The sequence below is a fragment of the Coregonus clupeaformis genome, chromosome 20 (genome assembly GCF_020615455.1).
Source record: "Coregonus clupeaformis isolate EN_2021a chromosome 20, ASM2061545v1, whole genome shotgun sequence".
NCBI classification, from domain to species: Eukaryota; Metazoa; Chordata; class Actinopteri; order Salmoniformes; family Salmonidae; genus Coregonus; species Coregonus clupeaformis.
Window position 1 is genome coordinate 4,376,246 of NC_059211.1, and position 24,083 is coordinate 4,400,328.

Sequence of the window (24,083 nt, forward strand, 5' to 3'; positions counted from 1 at the left end):
CTTGGAGGGGTCCGCATGATCCTAAAGCACACCGTTGCCTCGTTTTGTATCACATTCCAATATTAAAACTGGGGGGGACAGAAATGCAATTTCAGAACGTGGGAGGGACATCCCCATCCCCAGTAAAAGTTGTAAATTGAATGGGTTTGTAGAATAGAATGAATGACATCATGGAACTGACTAAATGTAAATTGAACTTTGACCTGTTCCATGTAGAACTCAGAAGGGCAAGGCAACACATTCTAAGATACTATAAACATTCCAAATAGTAGGCTATAGTAAACACATTGTTTACATGATTCTGTATGTAGTCAATAGAATACATTGGAAATGGGCCATACATTGGCCATTTATAAAAAGTCACCCACTCTGCAAATGAAGAAAGGCAACTAGATATGCAGTCTGTTGTACATTTTCTATTGAAATAAAACCTTCCCTTTCTGACGTGCTGGTTTGGTCCTCATGCATGTTAATGACTTAAAGAGGAAGGAAAGGAAGTTCTGCATCAGCTACTTGTGCCCACCTGACTACTTTAAATATGTATCAACCACAGAATTCACACTTACTACTACCTACTTCTTGTTTCCACTCACTACCAGTCAGTTGACTTACTGTAAAAGACCTCTCCCCTTCACTTCACTCTGTAAGTACACTTGACAATAGCTTGAAATATAGTAATATTTATTTATTTTTAGCCATTAGTCATATACTTGAGGGTAATGTATCATTTTACTTCTTGTTATGTTTTGAGCTGTGTTTTGGTTGTTACATCAGTGTCACGTACGTTGAAGGACGGGTCAGACCAAGGCGCAGCGTGAAATGCATACATGTTTATTATTAAAATAAACACACAAACAAAACAACGTAACTTGAAGTCCTCAGCTAAACACAATACAAGCCTCTAACGGAACAAGATCCCACAACTAAGGATTGCAAACAGGCTACTTAAGTATGATCCCCAATTAGAGACAACGAGCGACAGCTGCCTCTGATTGGGAATCACACCCGGCCAAACATAGAAACACACAACATAGAATTCAAACATAGAAATACTAACATAGATATCCACACCCTGACTCAACATACAAGAGTCCCATAAGTCAGGGCGTGACAGTACCCCCCCCCCCCCCAAAGGTGCGGACTGCGACCGCACAAACCTTACATAACAGGGTAGGGTCCGGGTGGGCATTCCGCCTCGGAGGCGGATCCGGCTCCGGGCGTGACGACCACATTATCTCAGCCTCCCCGTAGCGCCCCTGGTCTGGTCTGGACCTCGGCGCGCTGCTTCCCCTCTCCTTCCTCCCACGATACACCAAGCCCTGTCTGGACCCTGGTGTGGGAGACCCCGAACCTGGAGAGGGGCTGACGTCTGGGTCTGGACTGGAGCCGCTGACTGGAGCTGGACCGGGCACCGGTGGAGCGGACTGCTCTGGCTCCGGAGTGAAGCTGCTGACCGGAGCTGGAATGTGCACCAGTGGAGCGGACTGCTCTGGCTCCGGAGTGGAGCTGCTGACCGGAGCTGGACTGAACCCCGGTGTAGCGGACTGCTCTCGTTCCGGAGTGGATCCGCTGACCGGAGCTGGACTGGGCACCGGTGGAGCGGACTGCTCTGGCTCCGGAGTGGAGCCGCTGACCGGAGCTGGGCTGGGCACTGGTGGAGCGGACTGCTCTAGCTCCGGAGTGGAGCAGCTGACCGGAGCTGGACTGGACCCCGGTGGAGCAGACTGCTCTGGCTCCGGAGTGGAGCAGCTGACCGGTGCCGGACCAGGCACCGGTGGAACGGGCACGGGCCGTGCCGGACTGGACACACGCACCACTGGTCTGGTGTGAGGAACAGGAACGGGCCGGACTGGCGACACGCACCACTGGCTTGGTGCGGGGAGCAGGCACGGGCCGGGCCGGACTGGGAACACGCACCACTGGTCTGGTGCGAGGAGCAGGAACGGGCCGGGCCGGACTGGCGACACGCACCACTGGCCTGGTGCGAGGAACAGGAACGGGCCGTACCGGACTGGGAACACGCACCACTGGCTTGGTGCGAGACGCAGGCACGAGGTGTACCGGACTGGGAACTGACGTTAGAGATCTCCGACTGTACCAGTCTTTCACTCTCCGCGCCCAGTCCTCCTCCCGTGAGGACTCCTCCCTGAGCCCCCACGAGTGCGGTGGTCGGGGCTCTTCTCCATCGATCCCCGACCACCCTTTTAGCCCCCCCAAAAATGTTTAATGGGGCTGTCTCTCGGGCTTCCTCCTCGGCCGGCGCCTTCTGTGTTGCCGTTGCTCCTCTCTAAACCAGGCCTCCACTGTCTCCTCCCAAGGACGGCGATCCATCCCAGCCTGAATCTCCTCCCATGTCCAGGATCCCTTTCCGTCCATGATCTCCTCCCATGTCCAGGATGTCTGCTCCTGGGCACGCTGCTTAGTCCATTTTTGGTGGGATATTCTGTCACGTTCGTTGAAGGACGGGTCAGACCAAGGCGCAGCGTGAAATGCATATGTGTTTCTTTCAACGATAAACACACAAACAAAACAACGTAACGTGAAGTCCTAAGGCTAAACACAATACAAGCCTCTAACACGGAACAAGATCCCACAACTAATGAGTGCCAACAGGCTACTTAAGTATGATCCCCAATCAGAGACAACGAGCGACAGCTGCCTCTGATTGGGAATCACACCCGGCCAAACATAGAAACACACAACATAGAATGCAAACATAGACATACTAACATAGATATCCACACCCTGACTCAACATACAAGAGTCCCATAAGTCAGGGCGTGACAATCAGGGCCAGTCTTCATAAAGTGTGTCATTGCCCCCCAATGTTGATCTAAGATCAGGGCCCCCCGTCCATATAATTATTATATAAAACGTGTGTGTGTGTGTGTGTGTGTTTGTGTGTGTGAGTCACTTGCTGTTTATCCTCACAGCTTGGGGATAGGAGCTATCATTGAACCTGGTGGTCAGTCTTTAGGCTGCTGTACAGCTTGATGGACCGTAGAGGATTGAACATTTATCCTCCTATATTTGGGGTTCTGAGAATAAAACAGCTTCAGAACAATTAATGTGGAAATATGTGTTGACAGTACTACTGTAGTTGTTGTTGTTAATGATGTTGATCCATAGTGCAATAGACAGACAGTATTCACACACACAACCATATACAGATGTAGGATCTTTAAAAAAATCCTGCAGAAACTGGAAAAGTGAATTATTATGTGGATTATAATTAATGTGGTGGTTGACACAGTTTTCGTTTAGGCAAATCAAGTCTGACATTTTTAAAGTTGAAATGACAAACTTTAGAATACTTGTTAAACCTTCAATACACAACACGTTTGCATTTCCTGTTGAGCAGGAACATTCTCTGCAACAAAAGAGTGATAAAATTAAGATCCTACATCTGTAGCACAATACAGCACAAAATATGAGCCTGGTTCATTTTCAGTAATGAGGCCCTGTGCCCCATTTACAGTTTATACTTCAATGTATCAGGTGTATGTTACTGTCTTAAATCTCTGACTAGGCCACTTTCAAAATGTGTCAATCACTAAACTCACACTTCTTGTTTCTATGCACTGCTACACCAGTAAGTTGACTCTCTGTACAAGACCTCTCCCTTTCACTCTGTAAGTATGGTTGATGAGATCTTTAAATATATACTGTATATATATATATATATATTATCATTTTTTGTCATAAATCATATACTGTACTTGTGGGTACGTACTGTATCATTTTATTTCTACTTTTACATCTACCTCTCCCCTTCACTCTGTAAGTACACCACATTATAAAGTTTTGTATGTTATTATTATTATTGTTATTATTATTATTATTATTATTGGTATTATTTTATGTTTTAGCCATAAATCACATGGTACGGCTGTTATGTTTTGACCTGTGTTTTGGTTGTTACATCAGGGCCTGTATTCATAAAGTGTCTCAGTGTAGGAGTGCTGATCTAGGATCAGGTCCTACCGGTCCATATAATGAAGATATAAAAAGCTAAACTGATCCTAGATCAGCACTCCTAGTCTACTCAGACACGTTCTGCTTTTTTTAATGTATCATGTGTAGTTATTCACCAGCTATAGAGTGAGTTGTTGTTTATGTTTCTAAGACTGCAGGGTGGGTGATGCAACAATGGCCTTGAGAACAGCAGGAAGTGTGTTGTTGGTCTTTCTCTGGTCTGTAGCAGGTATGGTATCATGCTTATCTTTTAGTTGCTCTGTTTAACAATCTACAGACATTTCTAAAAGGATAAGAATCATAATGTTATTCTGGTATGTTCTGTTAGGCGTCTCCACTTCACTTTAAAGAGTTATCTTTCACACCTCACTGAGTGATGCTTATCTGTGGTTTCCATTCACACTCAACTTAGCAACTACGGCAACAAAGTATGGAAAAACCCCACTGTTAGTGTGAGCCAATAGACCATGTCCTAATTCTGATACCATTGTATTGTGTGACTGTGTTTCAGTGGTACTGGGTCAGGATGGCTGGAGTGTGACTTACACCCCTCAGAGTATCTGTACCTTGAAGGGGTCAACAGTGGAGCTGTCCTGCTCTTACACATATCCCAGTGGTACAGTCACAACAACCTTCTGGTTCACTAAAATGTATGCTGTGGAGAATTATGTGAGTTTGAGTGATGACCCAGACTATAAAGGTCGTGTGACGTACCGTAGTGATAAGAAGAATGTCCACACCCTGACAATCACAGACCTGAGAGAGAGTGACTCAGCTACGTACAAGTTCAGATTGATAACAGATCAGACCGGAGGGAGATATACTGGTGATCCTGGAGTCACTCTGTCTGTCACAGGTACAGTTACATGCTTTATACTGATAGTCTGTTTAATTAATATATACTGTACATTTAGGTCTAGAAATTAGATTTGTATATATTACATATATTTAAGAATTAAATGTGTTTGAGAATATCTTGCATCATGTGATTACACTAGAGAACAGGTGATTCAGGGTTTTAATGCTTTTATCTACTATAGCTCTGCAGGTGGTAACTACTTTGCATTGGTCAAAGAGGAAGACACTGACCTGTAGCACCACCAGCTGTCCTCTGACTGGTAACCCCACCTACACCTGGTACAAGAACGGACAGATAGTAACTGAGAAGACTTCCTCCTATTCAGTCGACTCCAAAGCTGCAGACAGCTACTCGTGTGCTGTAAAAGGCCATGAGGATCTCCACTCTCCTGCAGTGTGTGAGTGTGGACTTACCTCAGTATTTAGTAGAACTTTTCAAGTATAACTATTCTGTCTGCTAAACAGCCCTCACCGTTATCTAACCAAACTGCAACACAGGATTACTGCAGCTCATCATTGTATTGTGTAAATCATGCCCTCTTGTCATTGTGTTTCAGGTGTCCAGGGTCAGAGCTGCAAAAGAGTGACTTACACCAAGAGGAGAATTTGTGCATTGAAGGGGTCAACAGTGGACATATCCTGTACTTATGTTGGTTATTATTCCACCATATCAACATTCTGGTTTAGAAGTGATAGGTTGATCCCTAAGGACCTAACCAAAGACCCAGAGTATTTCAGTCGAGCCTTAGAGAGAGGTCACTCCACCCTGACAATCACAGATCTGAGAGAAGAGGACTCAGCTGAGTATCGCTTCACTTTTAAAAAATGGAACAACTTTGAATGGGGTCATAGTTTCCCTGGAACAACTCTGACTGTCACAGGTAATACTACAGTATTATGATATACTAGTAATACTACACTTACAGAACATTATGATATACAGGTAATAGTACACTTACATAACATTATGATATACTGGTAATATTACACTTACAGAACATTATGATATACAGGTAATACCACACTTACAGAACATTATGATATACTGGTAATACTACACTTACAGAACATTATGATATACAGGTAATACCACACTTACAGAACATTATGATATACTGGTAATACTACACTTACAGAACATTATGATATACTGGTAATACTACACTTACAGAACATTATGATATACAGGTAATACCACACTTACAGAACATTATGATATACTGGTAATACTACACTTACAGAACATTATACTATACTGGTAATACTACACTTACAGAACATTATGATATACAGGTAATACCACACTTACAGAACATTATGATATACTGGTAATATTACACTTACAGAACATTATACTATACTGGTAATACTACACTTACAGAACATTATTATATACAGGTAATACTACACTTACAGAACATTATGATATACTGATAATACTACACTTACAGAACACTATGATATACTGGTAATACTACACTTACAGAACATTATGATATACAGGTAATACTACACTTACAGAACATTACGATATACTGGTAATCTGTACACTCCCGAGTGGCGCAGTGGTCTAAGGCACTGCAGCGCAGTTCTAGCTGTGCCACTAGAGATCCTGGTTTGAATCCAGGCTCTGTCGTAGCCGGCCTTGACCGGGAGACCCATGGGGCGGCGCACAATTGGCCCAGCGTCGTCCAGGGTAGGGGAGGGAATGGCCGGCAGGGGTGTAGCTCAGTTGGTAGAGCATGGCGTTTGCAACGCCAGGGTTGTGGGTTCGTTTCCAACAGGGGGGGCAGTATAAAAAATAAAAAATAAAAAATAATGTATGCACTCACTAACTGTAAGTCGCTCTGGATAAGAGCGTCTGCTAAATGACGTAAATGTAAATGGTAATACTACACTTACAGAACATTATGATATACTGGTAATACTACACTTACAGAACATTATGATATACTGGTAACACTACACTTACAGAACATTATGATATACTGGTAATCCTTTATCTCTAGTAGTAGTAGGTGGAAATGTTGAGGGTTGTACTTGTATGTTTTTATTCTCTCTTCATTCAGACCTGCAGGTGAAGGTGACTCCTGACACAGTATCAGAAGGACATAGTGTGACACTGACCTGTAGCACCACCTGTACTCTGACTGACAAACCCAACCCCACCTACATCTGGTACAAGAACGGACAACGTCTAGATGAGCCCACTTCCCAACAATACCCTAGTAAAATGGTGGTCTGGGATTCTTCTGTGAACAGTTACTCCTGTGCTGTTGAAGGCTATGAGGGTCTCCATTCTCCTGTAGTTTGTGAGTATGAATACAACTAGTATTCTACTCAGGAAGTATCAATCATTTAAGGTCAATGAGAAGGGTATTACTTTACCTATCAACATTCATCATTACATAGAAATGACAGACAATGTCATAGATGTATGTACTCTGACTGTCATAGGTAACACTGCATAGCACATTATACAGTTTTGAAGAGTCATGAAATTAATCATTAATTCTAAACAATGTACTCTGTTTTAATTCCCCTTTCATTTAGGTTTTCAGGTGAAGGTGACTCATATACGGTGGGCAACGTCAAAGACACTGACCTGTAGCTCCACCTGTATTCTGACTGGTAACCCCACCTACATCTGGTACAAGAACGGACAACATCTAGATGAGAGCACCTACAAGGTCAAATACTCAGTCTCCAGTAACTATGAAGACAGCTACTCCTGTGCTGTAAAAGGCCATGAGGATCTCCACTCTCCTGGAGTGTGTGAGTGTTTATTTAATTAATAATACTGTATAACCTGTGTGTGGGTTGGTTTCACTGAGAGCTTGAGAACTTTGAGCATTTCCAGAAAGAACTGAGAATACAATCTAGTTGTCCTGTTATGTCACTGTGTTTCAGGTGTTCAGGGTCAGGACTGCAACAGAGTGACTTACACCAAGAGGAGAATCTGTGCCTTGAAGGGGTCAACAGTGGACATATCCTGTACTTATGTTGGTTATTATTACCCCACATCAACATTCTGGTTTAGAAGTGATAGGTTGATCCCTAAGGACCTAACCAAAGACCCAGAGTATTTCGGTCGAGCCTTGGAGAGAGGTCACACCACCCTGATAATCTCAGATCTGAGAGAGGAGGACTCAGCTGAGTATCGCTTCATTTATAAAAACAAGTACAACTTTGAATGGGGTCATAGTTTCCCTGGAACAAAGCTGACTGTCACAGGTAAAACTACACTTACATAACATTATGATATACTGGTAATACTACACTTACAGAACATTATGATATACAGGTAATACTACACTTACAGAACATTATGATATACTGGTAATACTACACTTACAGAACATTATGATATACTGGTAATACTACACTTACAGAACATTATGATATACTGGTAATACTACACTTACAGAACATTATGATATACTGGTAATACTATACTTACAGAACATTATGATATACTGGTAATACTATACTTACAGAACATTATGATATACTGGTAATACTACACCTACAGAACAGTATGATATACTGGTAATACTATACTTACAGAACATTATGATATACTGGTAATACTATACTTACAGAACATTATGATATACTGGTAATACTATACTTACATAACATTATGATATACTGGTAATTCTATACTTACATAACATTATGATATACTGGTAATACTACACTTACAGAACATTATGATATACTGGTAATACTACACTTACATAACATTATGATATACTGGTAATACTATACTTACATAACATTATGATATACTGGTAATACTATACTTACATAACATTATGATATACTGGTAATACTACACTACATGTCTGGTAATACTACACTACTAATCTGAACAGCGCCGGAGAAGATGGCTGCCGTTTTACAGCCCTCTAACCAATTGTACTATTATGTGTGTTTTTCCGCGTTACTTGTAATTTATTTTGTACATAATGTTTCTGCCATCGTCTCTTATAACCAAAAAGAGCTTCTGGATATCAGGACAGCGATTACTCACCTCGCATTGGACGAAGATTTTTTCTTCAACGAGGCGGCCGCAAAGGATTTCATACAGACACCCGACAAGGCCCAAATCCCCGTCATTCGCGTGAGGAAGAGACGGAGATATCGCGGACGCAGATCCGGGTGCCTTGTAAGGATCCGACGGCGAGCGAGTAAACTGCCTCTTCCATCAATCCTATTAGCCAACGTTCAAGCTTTTGAGAATAAAATGGACGATTTAAGATTACGGTTATCCTACCAACGGGACATTAAAAACTGTAATATCTTATGTTTCACGGAGTCGTGGCTGAACGACAACAATGATAACATTCAGCTAGCAGGCTATACGCTACATCGGCAGGATAGAACGGCTGACTCTGGTAAGACAAGGGGTGGCAGTCTTTGTATATTTGTAAACAACAGCTGGTGCACAAAATCAAATACTAAGGAAGTCTCGAGGTTTTGCTCGCCTGAGGTAGAGTATCTTATGATAAGCTGTAGACCACACTATTTACCAAGAGAGTTTTCATCTATATTTTTCATAGCTGTCTATTTACCACCACAAACCAATGCTGGCATTAAGATTGCACTGAATGAGTTGTACAAGGCCATTAATCAACAGGAAAACGCTCATCCAGATGCAGCGCTCCTAGTGGCCGGGGACTTTAATGCAGGGAAACTTAAATCCGTTCTACCTAATTTCTACCAGCATGTTAAATGTGCAACCAGAGGGAAAAAAACTCTAGACCACCTTTACTCCACACACAGAGACGCATACAAAGCTCTCCCTCGCCCTCCATTTGGCAAATCTGACCATAACTCTATCCTCCTGATTCCTGCTTATAAGCAAAAACTGAAGCAGGAAGCACCAGTGATTCGGTTAATAAAAAAAGTGGTCAGATGACGCAGATGCTAAGCTACAGGACTGTTTTGCTAGCACAGAATGGAACATGTTCCGGGATTCTTCAGACAGCATTGAGGAGTACACCACATCAGTCACTGGCTTCATCAATAAGTGCATCGATGATGTCGTCCCCACAGTGACCGTACGTACATACCCCAACCAGAAGCCATGGATTACAGGAAACATCCGCACTGAGCTAAAGGGTAGAGCTGCCGCTTTCAAGGAACGGGACTCTAACCCGGACGCTTATAAGAAATCCCGCTATGACCTCCGACGAACCATCAAACAGGCAAAGAGTCAATACAGGTCTAAGATTGAATCATACTACACTGGCTCTGACGCTCGTCGGATGTGGCAGGGCTTGAAAACTATTACAGACTACAAAGGGAAGCACAGCCGCGAGCTGCCCAGTGACACAAGCCTACCAGACGAGCTAAACCACTTCTATGCTCGCTTCGAGGCAAGCAACACTGAAGCATGCATGAGAGCACCAGCTGTTCCGGATGACTATGTGATCACGCTCTCCGTAGCCGATGTGAGTAAGACTTTTAAGCAGGTCAACATTCACAAGGCCGCAGGGCCAGACGGATTACCAGGACGTGTACTCCGAGCATGTGCTGACCAACTGGCAAGTGTCTTCACTGACATTTTCAACATGTCCCTGACTGAGTCTGTAATACCAACATGTTTCAAGCAGACCACCATAGTCCCCGTGCCCAAGAACTCTAAGATAACCTGCCTAAATGACTACCGACCCGTAGCACTGACGTCTGTAGCCATGAAGTGCTTTGAAAGACTGGTCATGGCTCACATCAACAGCATAATCCCAGAAACCCTAGACCCACTCCAATTTGCATACCGCCCCAACAGATCCACAGATGATGCAATCTCTATCGCACTCCACACTGCCCTTTCCCACCTGGACAAGAGGAACACCTACGTGAGAATGCTATTCATTGACTACAGCTCAGCATTCAACACCATAGTGCCCTCTAAGCTCATCACTAAGCTAAGGATCCTGGGACTAAACACCTCCCTCTGCAACTGGATCCTGGACTTCCTGACGGGCCGCCCCCAGGTGGTAAGGGTAGGTAACAACACATCTGCCACACTGATCCTCAACACGGGGGCCCCTCAGGGGTGCGTGCTCAGTCCCCTCCTGTACTCTCTGTTCACCCATGACTGCATGGCCCGGCACGACTCCAACACCATCATTAAGTTTGCTGACGACACAACAGTGGTAGGCCTGATCACCGACAACGATGAGACAGCCTATAGGGAGGAGGTCAGAGATCTGGCCGTGTGGTGCCAGGACAAGAACCTCTCCCTCAACATGACCAAGACAAAGGAGATGATTGTGGACTACAGGAAAAAAAAGAGGACTGAGCACGCCCCCATTCTCATCGACGGGGCTGTAGTGGAACAGGTTGAGAGCTTCAAGTTCCTTGGTGTCCACATCACCAACGAACTATCATGGTCCAAACACACCAAGACAGTCGTGAAGAGGGCACGACAAAGCCTATTCCCCCTCAGGAGACTAAAAAGATTTGGCATGGGTCCTCAGATCCTCAAATTCTACAGCTGCACCATCGAGAGCATCCTGACTGGTTGCATCACCGCCTGGTATGGCAACTGCTTGGCCTCTGACCACAAGGCACTACAGAGGGTAGTGCGTACGGCCCAGTACATCACTGGGGCAAAGCTTCCTGCCATCCAGGACCTCTATACCAGGCGGTGTCAGAGGAAGGCCCTCAAAATTGTCAAAGACTCCAGCCACCCTAGTCATAGACTGTTCTCTCTGCTACCGCACGGCAATCGGTACCGGAGTGCCAAGTCTAGGTCCAAAAGACTTCTCAACAGCTTCTACCCCCAAGCCATAAGACTCCTGAACAGCTAATCATGGCTACCCGGACTATTTGCACTGCCCCCCCACCCCATCCTTTTTACGCTGCTGCTACTCTGTTAAGTATTTATGCATAGTCACTTTAACTCTACCCACATGTACATATTACCTCAACTACCTCAACTAGTCGGTGCCCCCCGCACATTGACTCTGCAACGGTACCCCCCTGTATATATAGCCTCCCTACTGTCACTTTATTTTACTTCTGCTCTTTTTTTCTCAACACTTTTTTTTTGTTGTTGTTTTATTCTTACTTTTTTTGTTTAAAATAAATGCACTGTTGGTTAAGGGCTGTAAGTAAGCATTTCACTGTAATGTCTGCACCTGTTGTATTCGGCGCATGTGACCAATAAAATTTGATTTGATTTGATTTGATTTGACATGTATGAAACACAGAGATGTATGTGGTGTGTATACATATCATTTTAGGTCTGCAGGTGAAAGTGATTCCTGCTGCAGAGGGACAGAAGACACTGACCTGTAGCACCACCTGTCCTCTGACTGACAACCCCAAACCCACCTACATCTGGTACAAGAATGGACACAAAGTAAAGGAGGACTCTTCCAGCTCGTACTCAGTCTACTTTAGTGATGCAGACAGTTACTCCTGTACAGTAAAAGGCCATGAGGGTCTCAGCTCTCCTGCAGTGTGTGAGTCCAGTACAATAGTACAGTATTCTACTCAGCAAGTATCATGAACTCAGGCAAAAGAGACATGTCTTACTTTATCAATCATTACAGAGCAAAAATATTATTATTTTTTAAACTAATTGTCTATATTACTTTAAATTATTATGATTATAATTATTATGAAAGTATTGTGACATTACCACTTTGGGACATTCATCTTTCTATCAGATAAACCAAAGAGCACCTCAGTGTCAGTCAGTCCCTCTGGTGAAATAGTGGAGGGCAGTTCAGTGACTCTGACCTGCAGCAGTGATGCCAACCCACCTGTGGAGAAATACACCTGGTACAAGAAGAACGGAGGTGGCTATCAGAGTATGACAGGACCACAGCATATCTTCAATCAAATCCAGTCATCTGACACTGGAGAGTACTACTGTGAGGCCCAGAATGAGATGGGGACAGGCTGGTCTACGACCATCAACATGGATGTGAAGTGTGAGTAAAGTACAGCTCAGTGTTTGAATGCTAAGGTAGCAAAACAATAGTAATTAAATGAACTAGTCCTAAAGCACAGCATCTCCAAATGTGTATTTGTTAACGTTTTGTGTAAGTTATAGTTTTAGATAGTTCTCTGACTTAACAGATAATTATTTTTTTTCATTTGTAAATATAACTACTGTCCTACCCTCTGACAAATTCTCCTTTACCAGATGGCCCAAAAATCACCTCAGTGTCAGTCAGTCCCTCTGGTGAAATAGTGGAGGGCAGTTCAGTGACTCTGACCTGCAGCAGTGATGCCAACCCACCTGTGGACAAATACACCTGGTACAAGAAGAATGGAGCATCACTGACAGGATCTGAAAAGACGTACAATTTCACAGCCATCAGCTCTGAGGACAGTGGAGAATACTACTGTGAGGCTGAGAATAAATATGGACGTCTCAACTCTTCTTCTGTGTCTGTGGACGTTCAGTGTATGTACACCTAACCTCATCTTTTCATCAGAGGATCACATTTAAATTAATATTTCAACCACAAGTCCAAGTTTCATGATGCTCCTCATGTAAAACACTATTTAAAACACTGTTGTTACATATTGCTCACCAGATGGCCCAAAGAACACCTCAGTGTCAGTCAGTCCCTCTGGTGAAATAGTGGAGGGCAGTTCAGTGACTCTGACCTGCAGCAGTGATGCCAACCCACCTGTGGACAAATACACCTGGTACAAGAAGAATGGAGCATCACTGACAGGATCTGAAAAGACGTACAATTTCACAGCCATCAGCTCTGAGGACAGTGGAGAATACTACTGTGAGGCTGAGAATAAATATGGACGTCTCAACTCTTCTTCTGTGTCTGTGGACGTTCAGTGTATGTACACCTAACCTCATCTTTTCATCAGAGGATCACATTTAAATTAATATTTCAACCACAAGTCCAAGTTTCATGATGCTCCTCACGTAAAACACTATTTAAAACACTGTTGTTACATATTGCTCACCAGATGGCCCAAAGAACACCTCAGTGTCAGTCAGTCCCTCTGGTGAAATAGTGGAGGGCAGTTCAGTGACTCTGACCTGCAGCAGTGATGCCAACCCACCTGTGGACAAATACACCTGGTACTTTCAAAATAAGACTTTTCAAAATGGATTTGGACAGATCTACAACATAAGTAATTTCAAGTCTAAGGAAAATGGACATTACCACTGTGAGGCCTGGAATGGAAGAGGGTCTAGGAACTCTACAGCTCTGATGATAACTTTACCAGGTGAATTTTCACCTTCAACATTTCAATACAAAATTACATTTCAAGCTAATATTAATAATTATACTGTGGCTTATCATACTTTGTTTTTTAATGATAAATACGTTGAGATGAGATCACTTAAGAAATATTTGTATTATTGTCCTGTACTACGTTTATTTTCAGTTTATAACATGCAGTACTCGTATCATCCATATTTTAATTTAGGGAAACAAACATCAGTTATGACCGCAGCTGTAGGAATCTTAGTTGTTGTTCTGGTTCTCATCCTCTGTCTCTCTGGCTTCATGTGGCTCAGGTGAGTGATCTTTTAAAGATTATTTCACTCTAACACTTTTTTATGGACTCTTTGTTAATTGATTAATTCATTCATTCAATAATAAATTAATTCATTAATGTGCAAACCAGGAAGAAGGCCTCCAAATCTACCTCTGACACAAGAGACACATCAGAGAATGTACAGGTGAGTCTGTTAGAAACAGATTATTTGTATTGCTTTGTGGAACATTTCTACTCCTCATGTTGTCTGTCCTCTCACCGCATCAGGGAGACTCTAGTCCAGTGTATGACAACGTCTCAAGCATGGTCATGACCCCTACTGCAACACAGAGAGCGGACAAAGACTACCAGGATGACGTTCACTACGCCAGCGTCCACTTCTCTCGCTCCAAAAACCAGGAAGTGCCTCTGTACTCCACTGTCCAACTGCCTCAACCCCAGAAACAGGACGAGGATGTCCAGTACGCTGCTGTGAAATTCAACCGCCCTAGTGCTGCCACACCGTGAGCTAATTCTGCCATTAAAATAACATGGAGCCAATACTAGAACATTGTGAATACACCACATTAAAGGAGAAGTTTACTTTTTTACAACCACATTTCTATTTCTGATGTAAATGGAATGTTATAGATTTCACTTGTTTTTGAGAAACTTACCTCATCCTTGTTGTGCAGTAGAGGCTCTGAAATAACATGAACAAATGCTCTAAAAACACCCAAATACATCCTTTTAGAAACTGAAATGCTCTCAGTATAGTGATGCAGGTCTTTAGATGTTGCAGTTGTACACATGAAATTGTGTCATTCCAAACTTTATCAGCAACATTATATTCCATTTTGTGTGACTGACGCTGTTTCCCCTGTCCAACTGTTCTATTCTCTGTGTAGCCTGCTGCTAGAATGGACCAGAGACATTGTTCGAGTCGCAACAACATGGAACATAACGTTACGGATAATGTTCTGAATGACACAATTTCATATGTACAAAATTTAAAGATGTGCATCACTACAGACTACTTAGAGCTTTCTCGTTTCTAAAAGGATGTTTTGGGTGTTTTTGGAGCCCACTTACTGCACACGAGGATGAGGAAGGGAATCCCTGGTTGGGGATAGTTTCACACAAACAAGAGAAATGAAGAAAAAAATATCTGGACCCCTATAACATACTAATTACATATATATATATATATATATATATTTTTTTTTGGGTTGTAAACAAGCTATATTCTCCTTTCAGCTCAGGTTTTTCCTTTCAGGTTTTGAGGATCTGTTCTATCTATGTTCCAAATGGAACCCTATACCCTATTTAGTGCACTACTTTTGACTAGAGACATATAGGCCTTGGTCAAAGTAATGCACTATAAAGAGTATAAGATGGGGGTTTTTGGGACACAAATCTGTTTCATTTCTGTTTCATTTCTGTTTCTCTGCTCAGACCCAAGGCTGCACAAGCAGCTGAGGAGTACTCCTCTGAGATCTACAGTACAGTCAACAAACCCAGAAACAAGAAGACCTGAAAACAAGTCTGACACAACCCCTGTATATCTGGACCTGTATAGTCCAACTAAGTGATATTATAATAGATAATAATATATGCCATTTAGAAACACTTTCATCCAAAGCAACTTATTATGCGTGGAGAAATGTTTCATGCTGGTGGCCCCATTGGGAATTGAACCCATGCACCATGCTCTACCAACTGAGCCACACAGGACTGCTGTATTCAAACTTAGTTGGAGTGCTGATCTAGGGTCAGTTGTGCCTTTTAGACAATGATGAATAAGAAGGGGAACCTTGTAAATAATGTTTGTGTTAAATATTTTCCATTCAATTTTTTAAGTAACATAGAACAAAGATATAAGTTACAGCAGACCCGGAATCTGAACACAAAAACGGTGTCAATAACTTTGCTTTGTATTTCTGAAGTAGCCTCGATGTCCAGTTAGATTTTATATGAATGCTAAGAACATAATTGTTTTAAAATTTCATGTTGATGTTTTCTCTCAGGAACAATACATTTATTCTATTCTATTCTATTTCGTTATACAGTACTGTAAGATAATACATAATATATGTTTGCTTGATATTTTCATATAAATTTTTTATTGCTTTTATGACAAAGTTATAAAGTAATATTTTGCCTCAGTGTCCTGATGCAACTACTTGATGCAACGTTTCTTATCACTTTTATAAAAATACAAAATATTGGAAACTATTAAGTGTGGATTGTGTTTAATAAACTTTTAAGATTAAACTTAATTGTCATTGTTTTTATCTTGTTATAACAGTATCTTCAGTGGAGAGAAAATGGAAAGCTTTCGACATCACACCTCTTGTACTGTACAGTACACACAGTAACTACAAATAATACATTTCCATTGGTTTGTATAGCAATAGTGGTTTATTCACCTTCATCATCATCATCAACATCATGTCTGTATAAAATATACACAGACACTTTCAGAAGGAGCAATGTCCAGCACCTAGACACACAACCAGTTACATTAAATATTATGTATTGTCATTTTTTAAACTCACATCATGCAGACACAATATGACATCATATGGATGTTTGGAGTGTTGTAGGTAGTTCTATCAAAGATGGAACATTCCGGAATGTTCGATGATTGATAATAATACATCTCACAGTTAACAAGTTCAGACCAAACAGTGAGATTATTGCTTGATTTAAAGCCTTTTGTCCTTAGAAGAATAACAGTCCACCATTTTGTCCAACTAGCAGTTAGAGAATAGATTACATCATTGTATAGTGAGAATATGATGTCATATAGAATGAGTGCTATGGTCTCTAACGTGGTGTGTCTCTTGACCTCCTAACTAGTACCGCACAGCAAGCGGTACCGGAGTGCCAAGTCTAGGTCCAAAAGGCTTCTTAACAGCTTCTACCCCCAAGCCATAAACTCCTGAACAGCTAATCATGGCTACCCAGACTATTTGCATTGCCCCCCCACCCCACCCCAACCTACTCTTTTACGCTGCTGCTACTCTGTTTATTATTTATGCATAGTCACTTTAACTCTACCCACATGTACATATTACCTCAATTACCTCGACTAACCGGTGCCCCCGCACATTGACTCTGTACCGGTACACCCTGTATATAGCCTCCCTACTGATATTTTATTTTACTGCTGCTCTTTAATTATTGGCTATTTTCAATTTTTACTTATTTTTTACTTAACACTTTTTTTTATTATTATTATAATTTTTTCTTAAAAACTGCATTGTTGGTTAAGGGCTTGTAAGTAAGCATTTCACTGTAAGGTGTACCTGTTGTATATGGCAAATACAATTTGATTTGATTTGATTTGGTGTCTGACCTTCCCAGGTTGGTATCTCTCTTTGGGGACAGAGAGGGGCTAGGGGTGGATGGGAGAGTGGAGATCCCATGGAGAGATACCTTTTATCCTCCTGAGAGCCCCACTGAGTTTGGATAGAGCTAGGGGTGGGGGCAGTGGGGGTCAATATGGGCGTCCCTTCCCACATTCACATGATGTGTCACTAAATGATGTTGTCGAACAGATGCATGGACTGCATGATGTTCTCATCCTGGACAGGATGCAGGAAGGGACAAAAAGCACAATGGGTAAGAAGCAGTTGGAGAGAAGGTTTAAACAGTAGAATAGCAGAAGCAGGTTCTTAAAGTAATTGTCCAGAAAATCTCACTATTAAAAGTTCATATTCTGTTAACTCATACCAAAATAATGTTGTTGACTTGTCCTATACTCATATTTGTGGCCAAAGAATAAATTGGAGAAAAAAAAAACTTTAAAAACCCCACCTCAGGAATATGATGTCATACTCCTGAGGAGGATGAGCTGGCCAATCAGCGGTCTACAGTACATTGCATGAATATTTTTTTATGACCAGTATACGCCCACAGCATTCTGTTGTTGGGGTACGCCCACACCATTCCAACACAGAAAAGCTGCTTTTTAACATACTTAATTATAATTTGTTGGAAGGAAAACTATTTAACTCATATTGTAAGAAATTATACGTCATATTTCATATACATCTGGAAACACTGGACAGTTACTTTAAAGGTTTAAAGGTATAGTCTAACTTTTAGGGTGCGTCCCAAATGGCACCCTATTCCCTACAAAGTGCACTAATTTGGCACCCTATTCCCTATATAGCTCACTACTTTAGCGTTTTTTAATTGTGAGAGACAGTCGTCGCGCCTATTCCTTAGAAATTATTTAGAAATCTGATCATAGATCTGTGGTTAGTTGTTACCAAGAAGAAGTTGTCAACGTGCTCTTTGGGGGGGCGTCGTTCTGCATACAGGGGTACGTACACGTTCCCATCTTATCATGGAGCTCATGATATCAGTCATCTCCTGGAATGCACACACACACACGTGCACACACACACACACATGCGCGCAGGCTCACACCACACACACACACACACACACATACACACACACACACACACACACACACACACACACACTGTTATAAAGGCCTTTACCAACCAAGATTGACCTGCCAACAAGCCAATCGCTGCTGTGTGTCCTCTAATTACCTTGCTAGTGTCCGCCTACTGGGCGGAGCTAATCTGATAAAGAGGGAAATGGGAGCAGAGCTAACAACAAAGAAGTTGTTACTATGGTTACTGTGTGTGTAAAATAATGTAAGTAGCCCTAGTTGAGTGTTGATAGTAAAGTCTGTTTGCAGGAATTGATGTTTGTATGTGCCTTTGCTGATCATTTGTTAGCATGACCTGGCTAGCATGCTAAATGTTTGTAGCCCACCACTAATGATAATGCTGAGGCTCCATGGGGGCTATTCAGTCTGATGCCATTATCTCACCTTTCAGTCTTTACTGGTGTGATTGTATGCTACAGTGGCAGTGCCTTTCCAACATGGTGGTCATTTTCCAGGCCTGGTGCTTTATCCTAGACTTCTAGCATACTTGACATGGCTAATGCTAGCTTCAGGCCCTACCTGGGCCTTCTTACCATTTAGCCATCAATGTTCATTGATATGTGATTCAGGCACTGCAATATTATGCATGTTTAGCTTTATAATGTTCAACTGAGAACATCATTTATTGTATTTATCTTAACTTGTGATGCAGTAGTGTGTGAATATGTATAGGCCTAATTGCCTTGTATAGCATTTGTGTGTGTATAACTTTAAATGGTTAATTCTATTTCCATGTATCTCTTTCCTCCTAGAAACCCTGTTGTATAAGTACTCAAAGTGAACCAGAGTGCCTTGTTTTGGTGACAATAAAAACCCTTTACCTGTCATCCTTTGCCGGACATCCCTGTGTTCCTTCACACATTCCTGAGTCAGTCCTTAGTGTTTAGTAGAGGTCATCCAGACCCTTGCAGATTTTTACATGGACAAACAGCTAGCTGGAGCTCGTCTGAGCGGTTAGCTGGATATGCAGAGACCCACTACATACTTAATGCTGATTGGTTTAGGTTCTGCCCACTATAGTGCTGTCTGGTCAGAACATGGTGTTGAGGCCCGTCACTCTACTCTTGATGGTCACCACCACCACACATGCAGACACAGTTTCCATTTGAAGATGTTTTATATTATTGTGTGGTTATATTCGCTGGACTCACACTTCTGTAAGGAACTGCATGTCAAAAGTCTGTCAGCAACACAACACTTTTTCTCAAGACTGCAGATGCCTCACACTAACTAAAGGTGAGGGGAGGCGATGTCCTGCAGCTCAGTCCAAGTGCCCTGATTGGTTGGATGAACAGCAGTGTGAAGGGTGATTGACAGGGCTGCAGGCCAATCAGGTTGAGAGGGCACGCACACTGTCATACCATGTCCATAGGGCTCTTGTAAAAAGGTAGTGCACTATATAGGGATTAGGGTGCCATTTGGGACACATTCAGTCCGTGTAACAGAATGACAGTGGCATGTTGTACTACTACAGACGTGTGCTTAAATGTGACTTTATCAAGTAGTATCCAGTGTTGTGTTCCACCATTCTATCTGATGTATTGTCAGTTTGTTATGTTGTTATTAGCCCAACATTATAGAGGACATTATTATTAGGAGGCTGCAGTAATGTTGAGATGCAGTAGGGGGAGCTCTAGTCTACAACACTGGAACCTTCAGTAGCACTTTGATGCAGCTGATGAGAGTGTAAATTGAATGGGTTTGTAGAATAGAATGAAAATCGAATCAAAAGGTGTAAACCTTACCGTGAAATGCTTACTTACAAGCCCATGGAACTGGCCAAATGTCTGTGGCATACCACCCTGCATCCCACTGCTGGCTTGTCTCTGAAGCTAAGCAGAGTTGACCTTGGTCAGTTCCTGGATGGGAGACCAGATGTAGCTGGAAGTGGTGTTGGAGGGCCAGTAGGATGCACTCTTTCCTCTGGTCTAAAAAAAATTATATCCCAGGGCAATGATTGGGGACATTGCTCTGTGTAGGGTGCAGTCTTTAGGATGGGATGTTAAATGGGTGTCCTGACTCTCTGTGGTTACTAAAGATCCCATAGCACTTATTGTAAGAGTAGGGGTGTTAACCCTGGTGTCCTAGCTAAAATTCTGAATCTGGCCCTCATGCCACCTACTCATCCCCCAGCTTTTAATTGGCTCATGCCCCCTCCTCTCCCCTTTTAAGTATTCACCAGGTTGTTGCTTTAAATGAGATTGTGTTCTGAGTCAACTCACCTGGTAAAATAAGGTTTAGATCAATTATAATAAAATATATATATAGAACTTTGACCTGTTCCATGTAGAAATCAGAGGGGCAAGGCAACACATTCTAAGATATTATAAACATTCCAAATAGTAGGCTATAGTAAACACATTGTTTACATGATTTGATTTTGATTTAATAGGATCCCCATTAGCCAACACCAATGGTGACAGCTAGTCTTACTGGGGTCCAACACATAACATGATTCTGTATGTAGTCAATGGAATACATTGGAAATGGTCAACATCTTGCCCATTTAAAAAATGTAAGCCCACTCAAAAGAAGAAAGGCAACTAGATATGCAGTCTGTTGTACATTTTCTATTTAAATACAGTAACACCACTTTCTGACTTGCTGTTCTGCACATCATGCATATTAATGTCTTAAAGAGGAAGGAAATGACAGTTCTGCATCAGCTACTTGTGTTCTGACTACTTAAAATATGTGTCAACCACAGAACTGACACTTACTGTCAGTCTCCACACTACCAGTAAGTTGACTTGCTGTACAATACCTCTCCCCTTCAGTCTGTAAGTACTCTTGATATCTTGAAATATAGTTTTTTGTTTTTAGCCATAAGTCATGTACTCAAGGGTCTCAGACTTGGAATGCTGATCTAGGATCAGGTCCTCCTGGTCCATATAATTATGATCTAAACGGATCCTACTCTGAGACACTTTGTGAATAAGGACACTATCATATAATTATGATATAAAAGGTACGTGTGTGTGTGACTTGCTGTTTAGCCTCACAGCTTGGGGATAGGAGCTATCATTGAACCTGGTGGTCAGTCTTCAGGCTGCTGTACAGCTTGATGGACCGTAGAGGATTGATCATTTATCCTCCTATATTTGGGGTTCTGAGAATAAAACAGCTTCAGAACAATCAATGTAGAAATATGTGTTTACAGTTCTGTTTAATAAGCAATTGTTGATAATATACTTAGTCAGTTGCACAACTGAATGTATTAAACTGAAATGTGTCTTCCGCATTTAACCCACCTTGCCAGCTCAGGATTTGAACCAGCAATGTTTCAGTTACTGGCCCAACACTCTTAACCGCTAGGCTACCTGCCGCTACCACTAACACACGCCATATCACCAAACTATTATGACGGATGTTATTTACACACCATCCACTCAAGGCTATGATGATGTGAGTTGTTATATCCGCGTCCCAAATGACACCATATTCCCTACAGAGTGCACTACCTTTGACTAGAGCCCTACCTGCTGCCCCTGATGGTATGTATGTAGTTATTCACCAGCTATAGAGTGAGTTGTTGTTTATGTTTCTAAGACTGCAGGGTGGGAGATGCAACAATGGCCTTGAGAACAGCAGGAAGTGTGTTGGTGGTCTTTCTCTGGTCTGTAGCAGGTATGGTCTCATTCTTATCTTTTAGTTGCTCTGTTTAACAATCTACAGACATTTCTAAAAGGATAAGAATCATAATGTTATTCTGGTGTGTTCTGTTAGGCGTCTCCACTTCACTTTAAATAGTTATCTTTCACACCTCACTGAGTGATGCTTATCTGTGGTTTCCATTCACACTCAACTCAGCAACTACGGCAACAAAGTACGGAAAAACCCCACTGTTAGTGTGAGCCAATAGACCATGTCCTAATTCTGATACGATTGTGTTGTGTGACTGTGTTATAGTGGTCCTGGGTCAGGATGGCTGGAGTGTGACTTACACCCCTCAGAGTATCTGTACCTTGAAGGGGTCAACAGTGGAGCTGTCCTGCTCTTACACATATCCCATTGGTACAGTCACAGCAATCTTCTGGTTCACCAAAGTTGATCCTGTGGAGAATTATGTGAGTTTGAGTGATGACCCAGACTATAAAGGTCGTGTGACGTACCATAGTGATAAGAGGAATGTCCACACCCTGACAATCACAGACCTGAGAGAGAGTGACTCAGCTACGTACAAGTTCAGATTTATAACAGATCAGACCGTAGGGAGATATACTGGTGATCCTGGAGTCACTCTGTCTGTCACAGATACAGTTACATGCTTTATACTGCTAGTCTGTTTAATTAATATCTACTGTACATTTAGGTCAAGAAATTAGATTTGTATATATGAAATAGATTTAAGAAATAAATGTGTTTGAGAATGTCTTGCATCATGTGATTAAACTAGAGAACAGGTGATCCAGGGTTTTAATGTTGTGATCTACTCCAGCTCTGCAGGTGAAGGTGACTCCTCCAAGTTGGCAAAATTGGGTGACACTGACCTGTAGCACCACCTGTACTCTGACTGACAACCCCAAACCCACCTACATCTGGTACAAGAACGGACACAAAGTATAGGAGGACTCTTCCAGTTCGTACTCAGTCGACTTTAGTTATGCAGCCAGTTACTCCTGTTCTGTAAAAGGCCATGAGGATCTCCACTCTCCTGCAGTGTGTGAGTGTGGACTTAACTCAGTATTTAGTATAACTTTTCAAGTATAACTATTCTATCTGCTAAACAGCCCTCACCGTTATCTAACCAAACTGCAACACAGGAGTACTGCAGCTCATAATTGTATTGTGTAAATCATGCCCTCTTGTCATTGTGTTTCAGGTGTTCAGGGTCAGGACTGCAACAGAGTGACTTACACCAAGAGGAGAATTTGTGCATTGAAGGGGTCAACAGTGGACATATCCTGTACTTATGTTGGTTATCATTACATCACATCAACATTCTGGTTTAGAAGTGATAGGTTGATCCCTAAGGACCTAACCAAAGACCCAGAGTATTTCGGTCGAGCCTTAGAGAGAGGTCACCCCACCCTGAGAATCACAGATCTGAGAGAAGAGGACTCAGCTGAGTATCGCTTCACTTTTAAAACATACGACTTTGAATGGGGTCATAGTTTCCCAGGAACAACTCTGACTGTCACAGGTAATACTACAGTATTATGATATACTAGTAATACTACACTTACAGAACATTATGATATACAGGTAATACTACACTTACAGAACATTATGATATACTGGTAATACTACACATACAGAACATTATGATATACTGGTAATACTACACTTACAGAAC

The 24,083-nt window shown here is 42.1% G+C and overlaps 1 protein-coding gene across 1 annotated transcript in view; it reads left to right on the top strand.

Moving 5' to 3' along the window:
- Positions 1-3,916: 3,916 nt before the first annotated feature.
- LOC121532604 (B-cell receptor CD22) overlaps positions 3,917-24,083 on the top strand; it is a 29,727-nt gene continuing 9,560 nt past the window's right edge. Inside the window, exons 1-8 of the mRNA XM_045205263.1 lie at positions 3,917-4,204; positions 4,487-4,831; positions 5,016-5,231; positions 5,391-5,714; positions 6,903-7,145; positions 7,387-7,608; positions 7,744-8,067; positions 12,090-12,311. Of these exons, the coding sequence (XP_045061198.1) occupies positions 4,150-4,204; positions 4,487-4,831; positions 5,016-5,231; positions 5,391-5,714; positions 6,903-7,145; positions 7,387-7,608; positions 7,744-8,067; positions 12,090-12,311 (1,951 nt within the window). The 5' untranslated portion in view covers positions 3,917-4,149. The remainder of the gene's footprint in view (positions 4,205-4,486; positions 4,832-5,015; positions 5,232-5,390; positions 5,715-6,902; positions 7,146-7,386; positions 7,609-7,743; positions 8,068-12,089; positions 12,312-24,083) is intronic.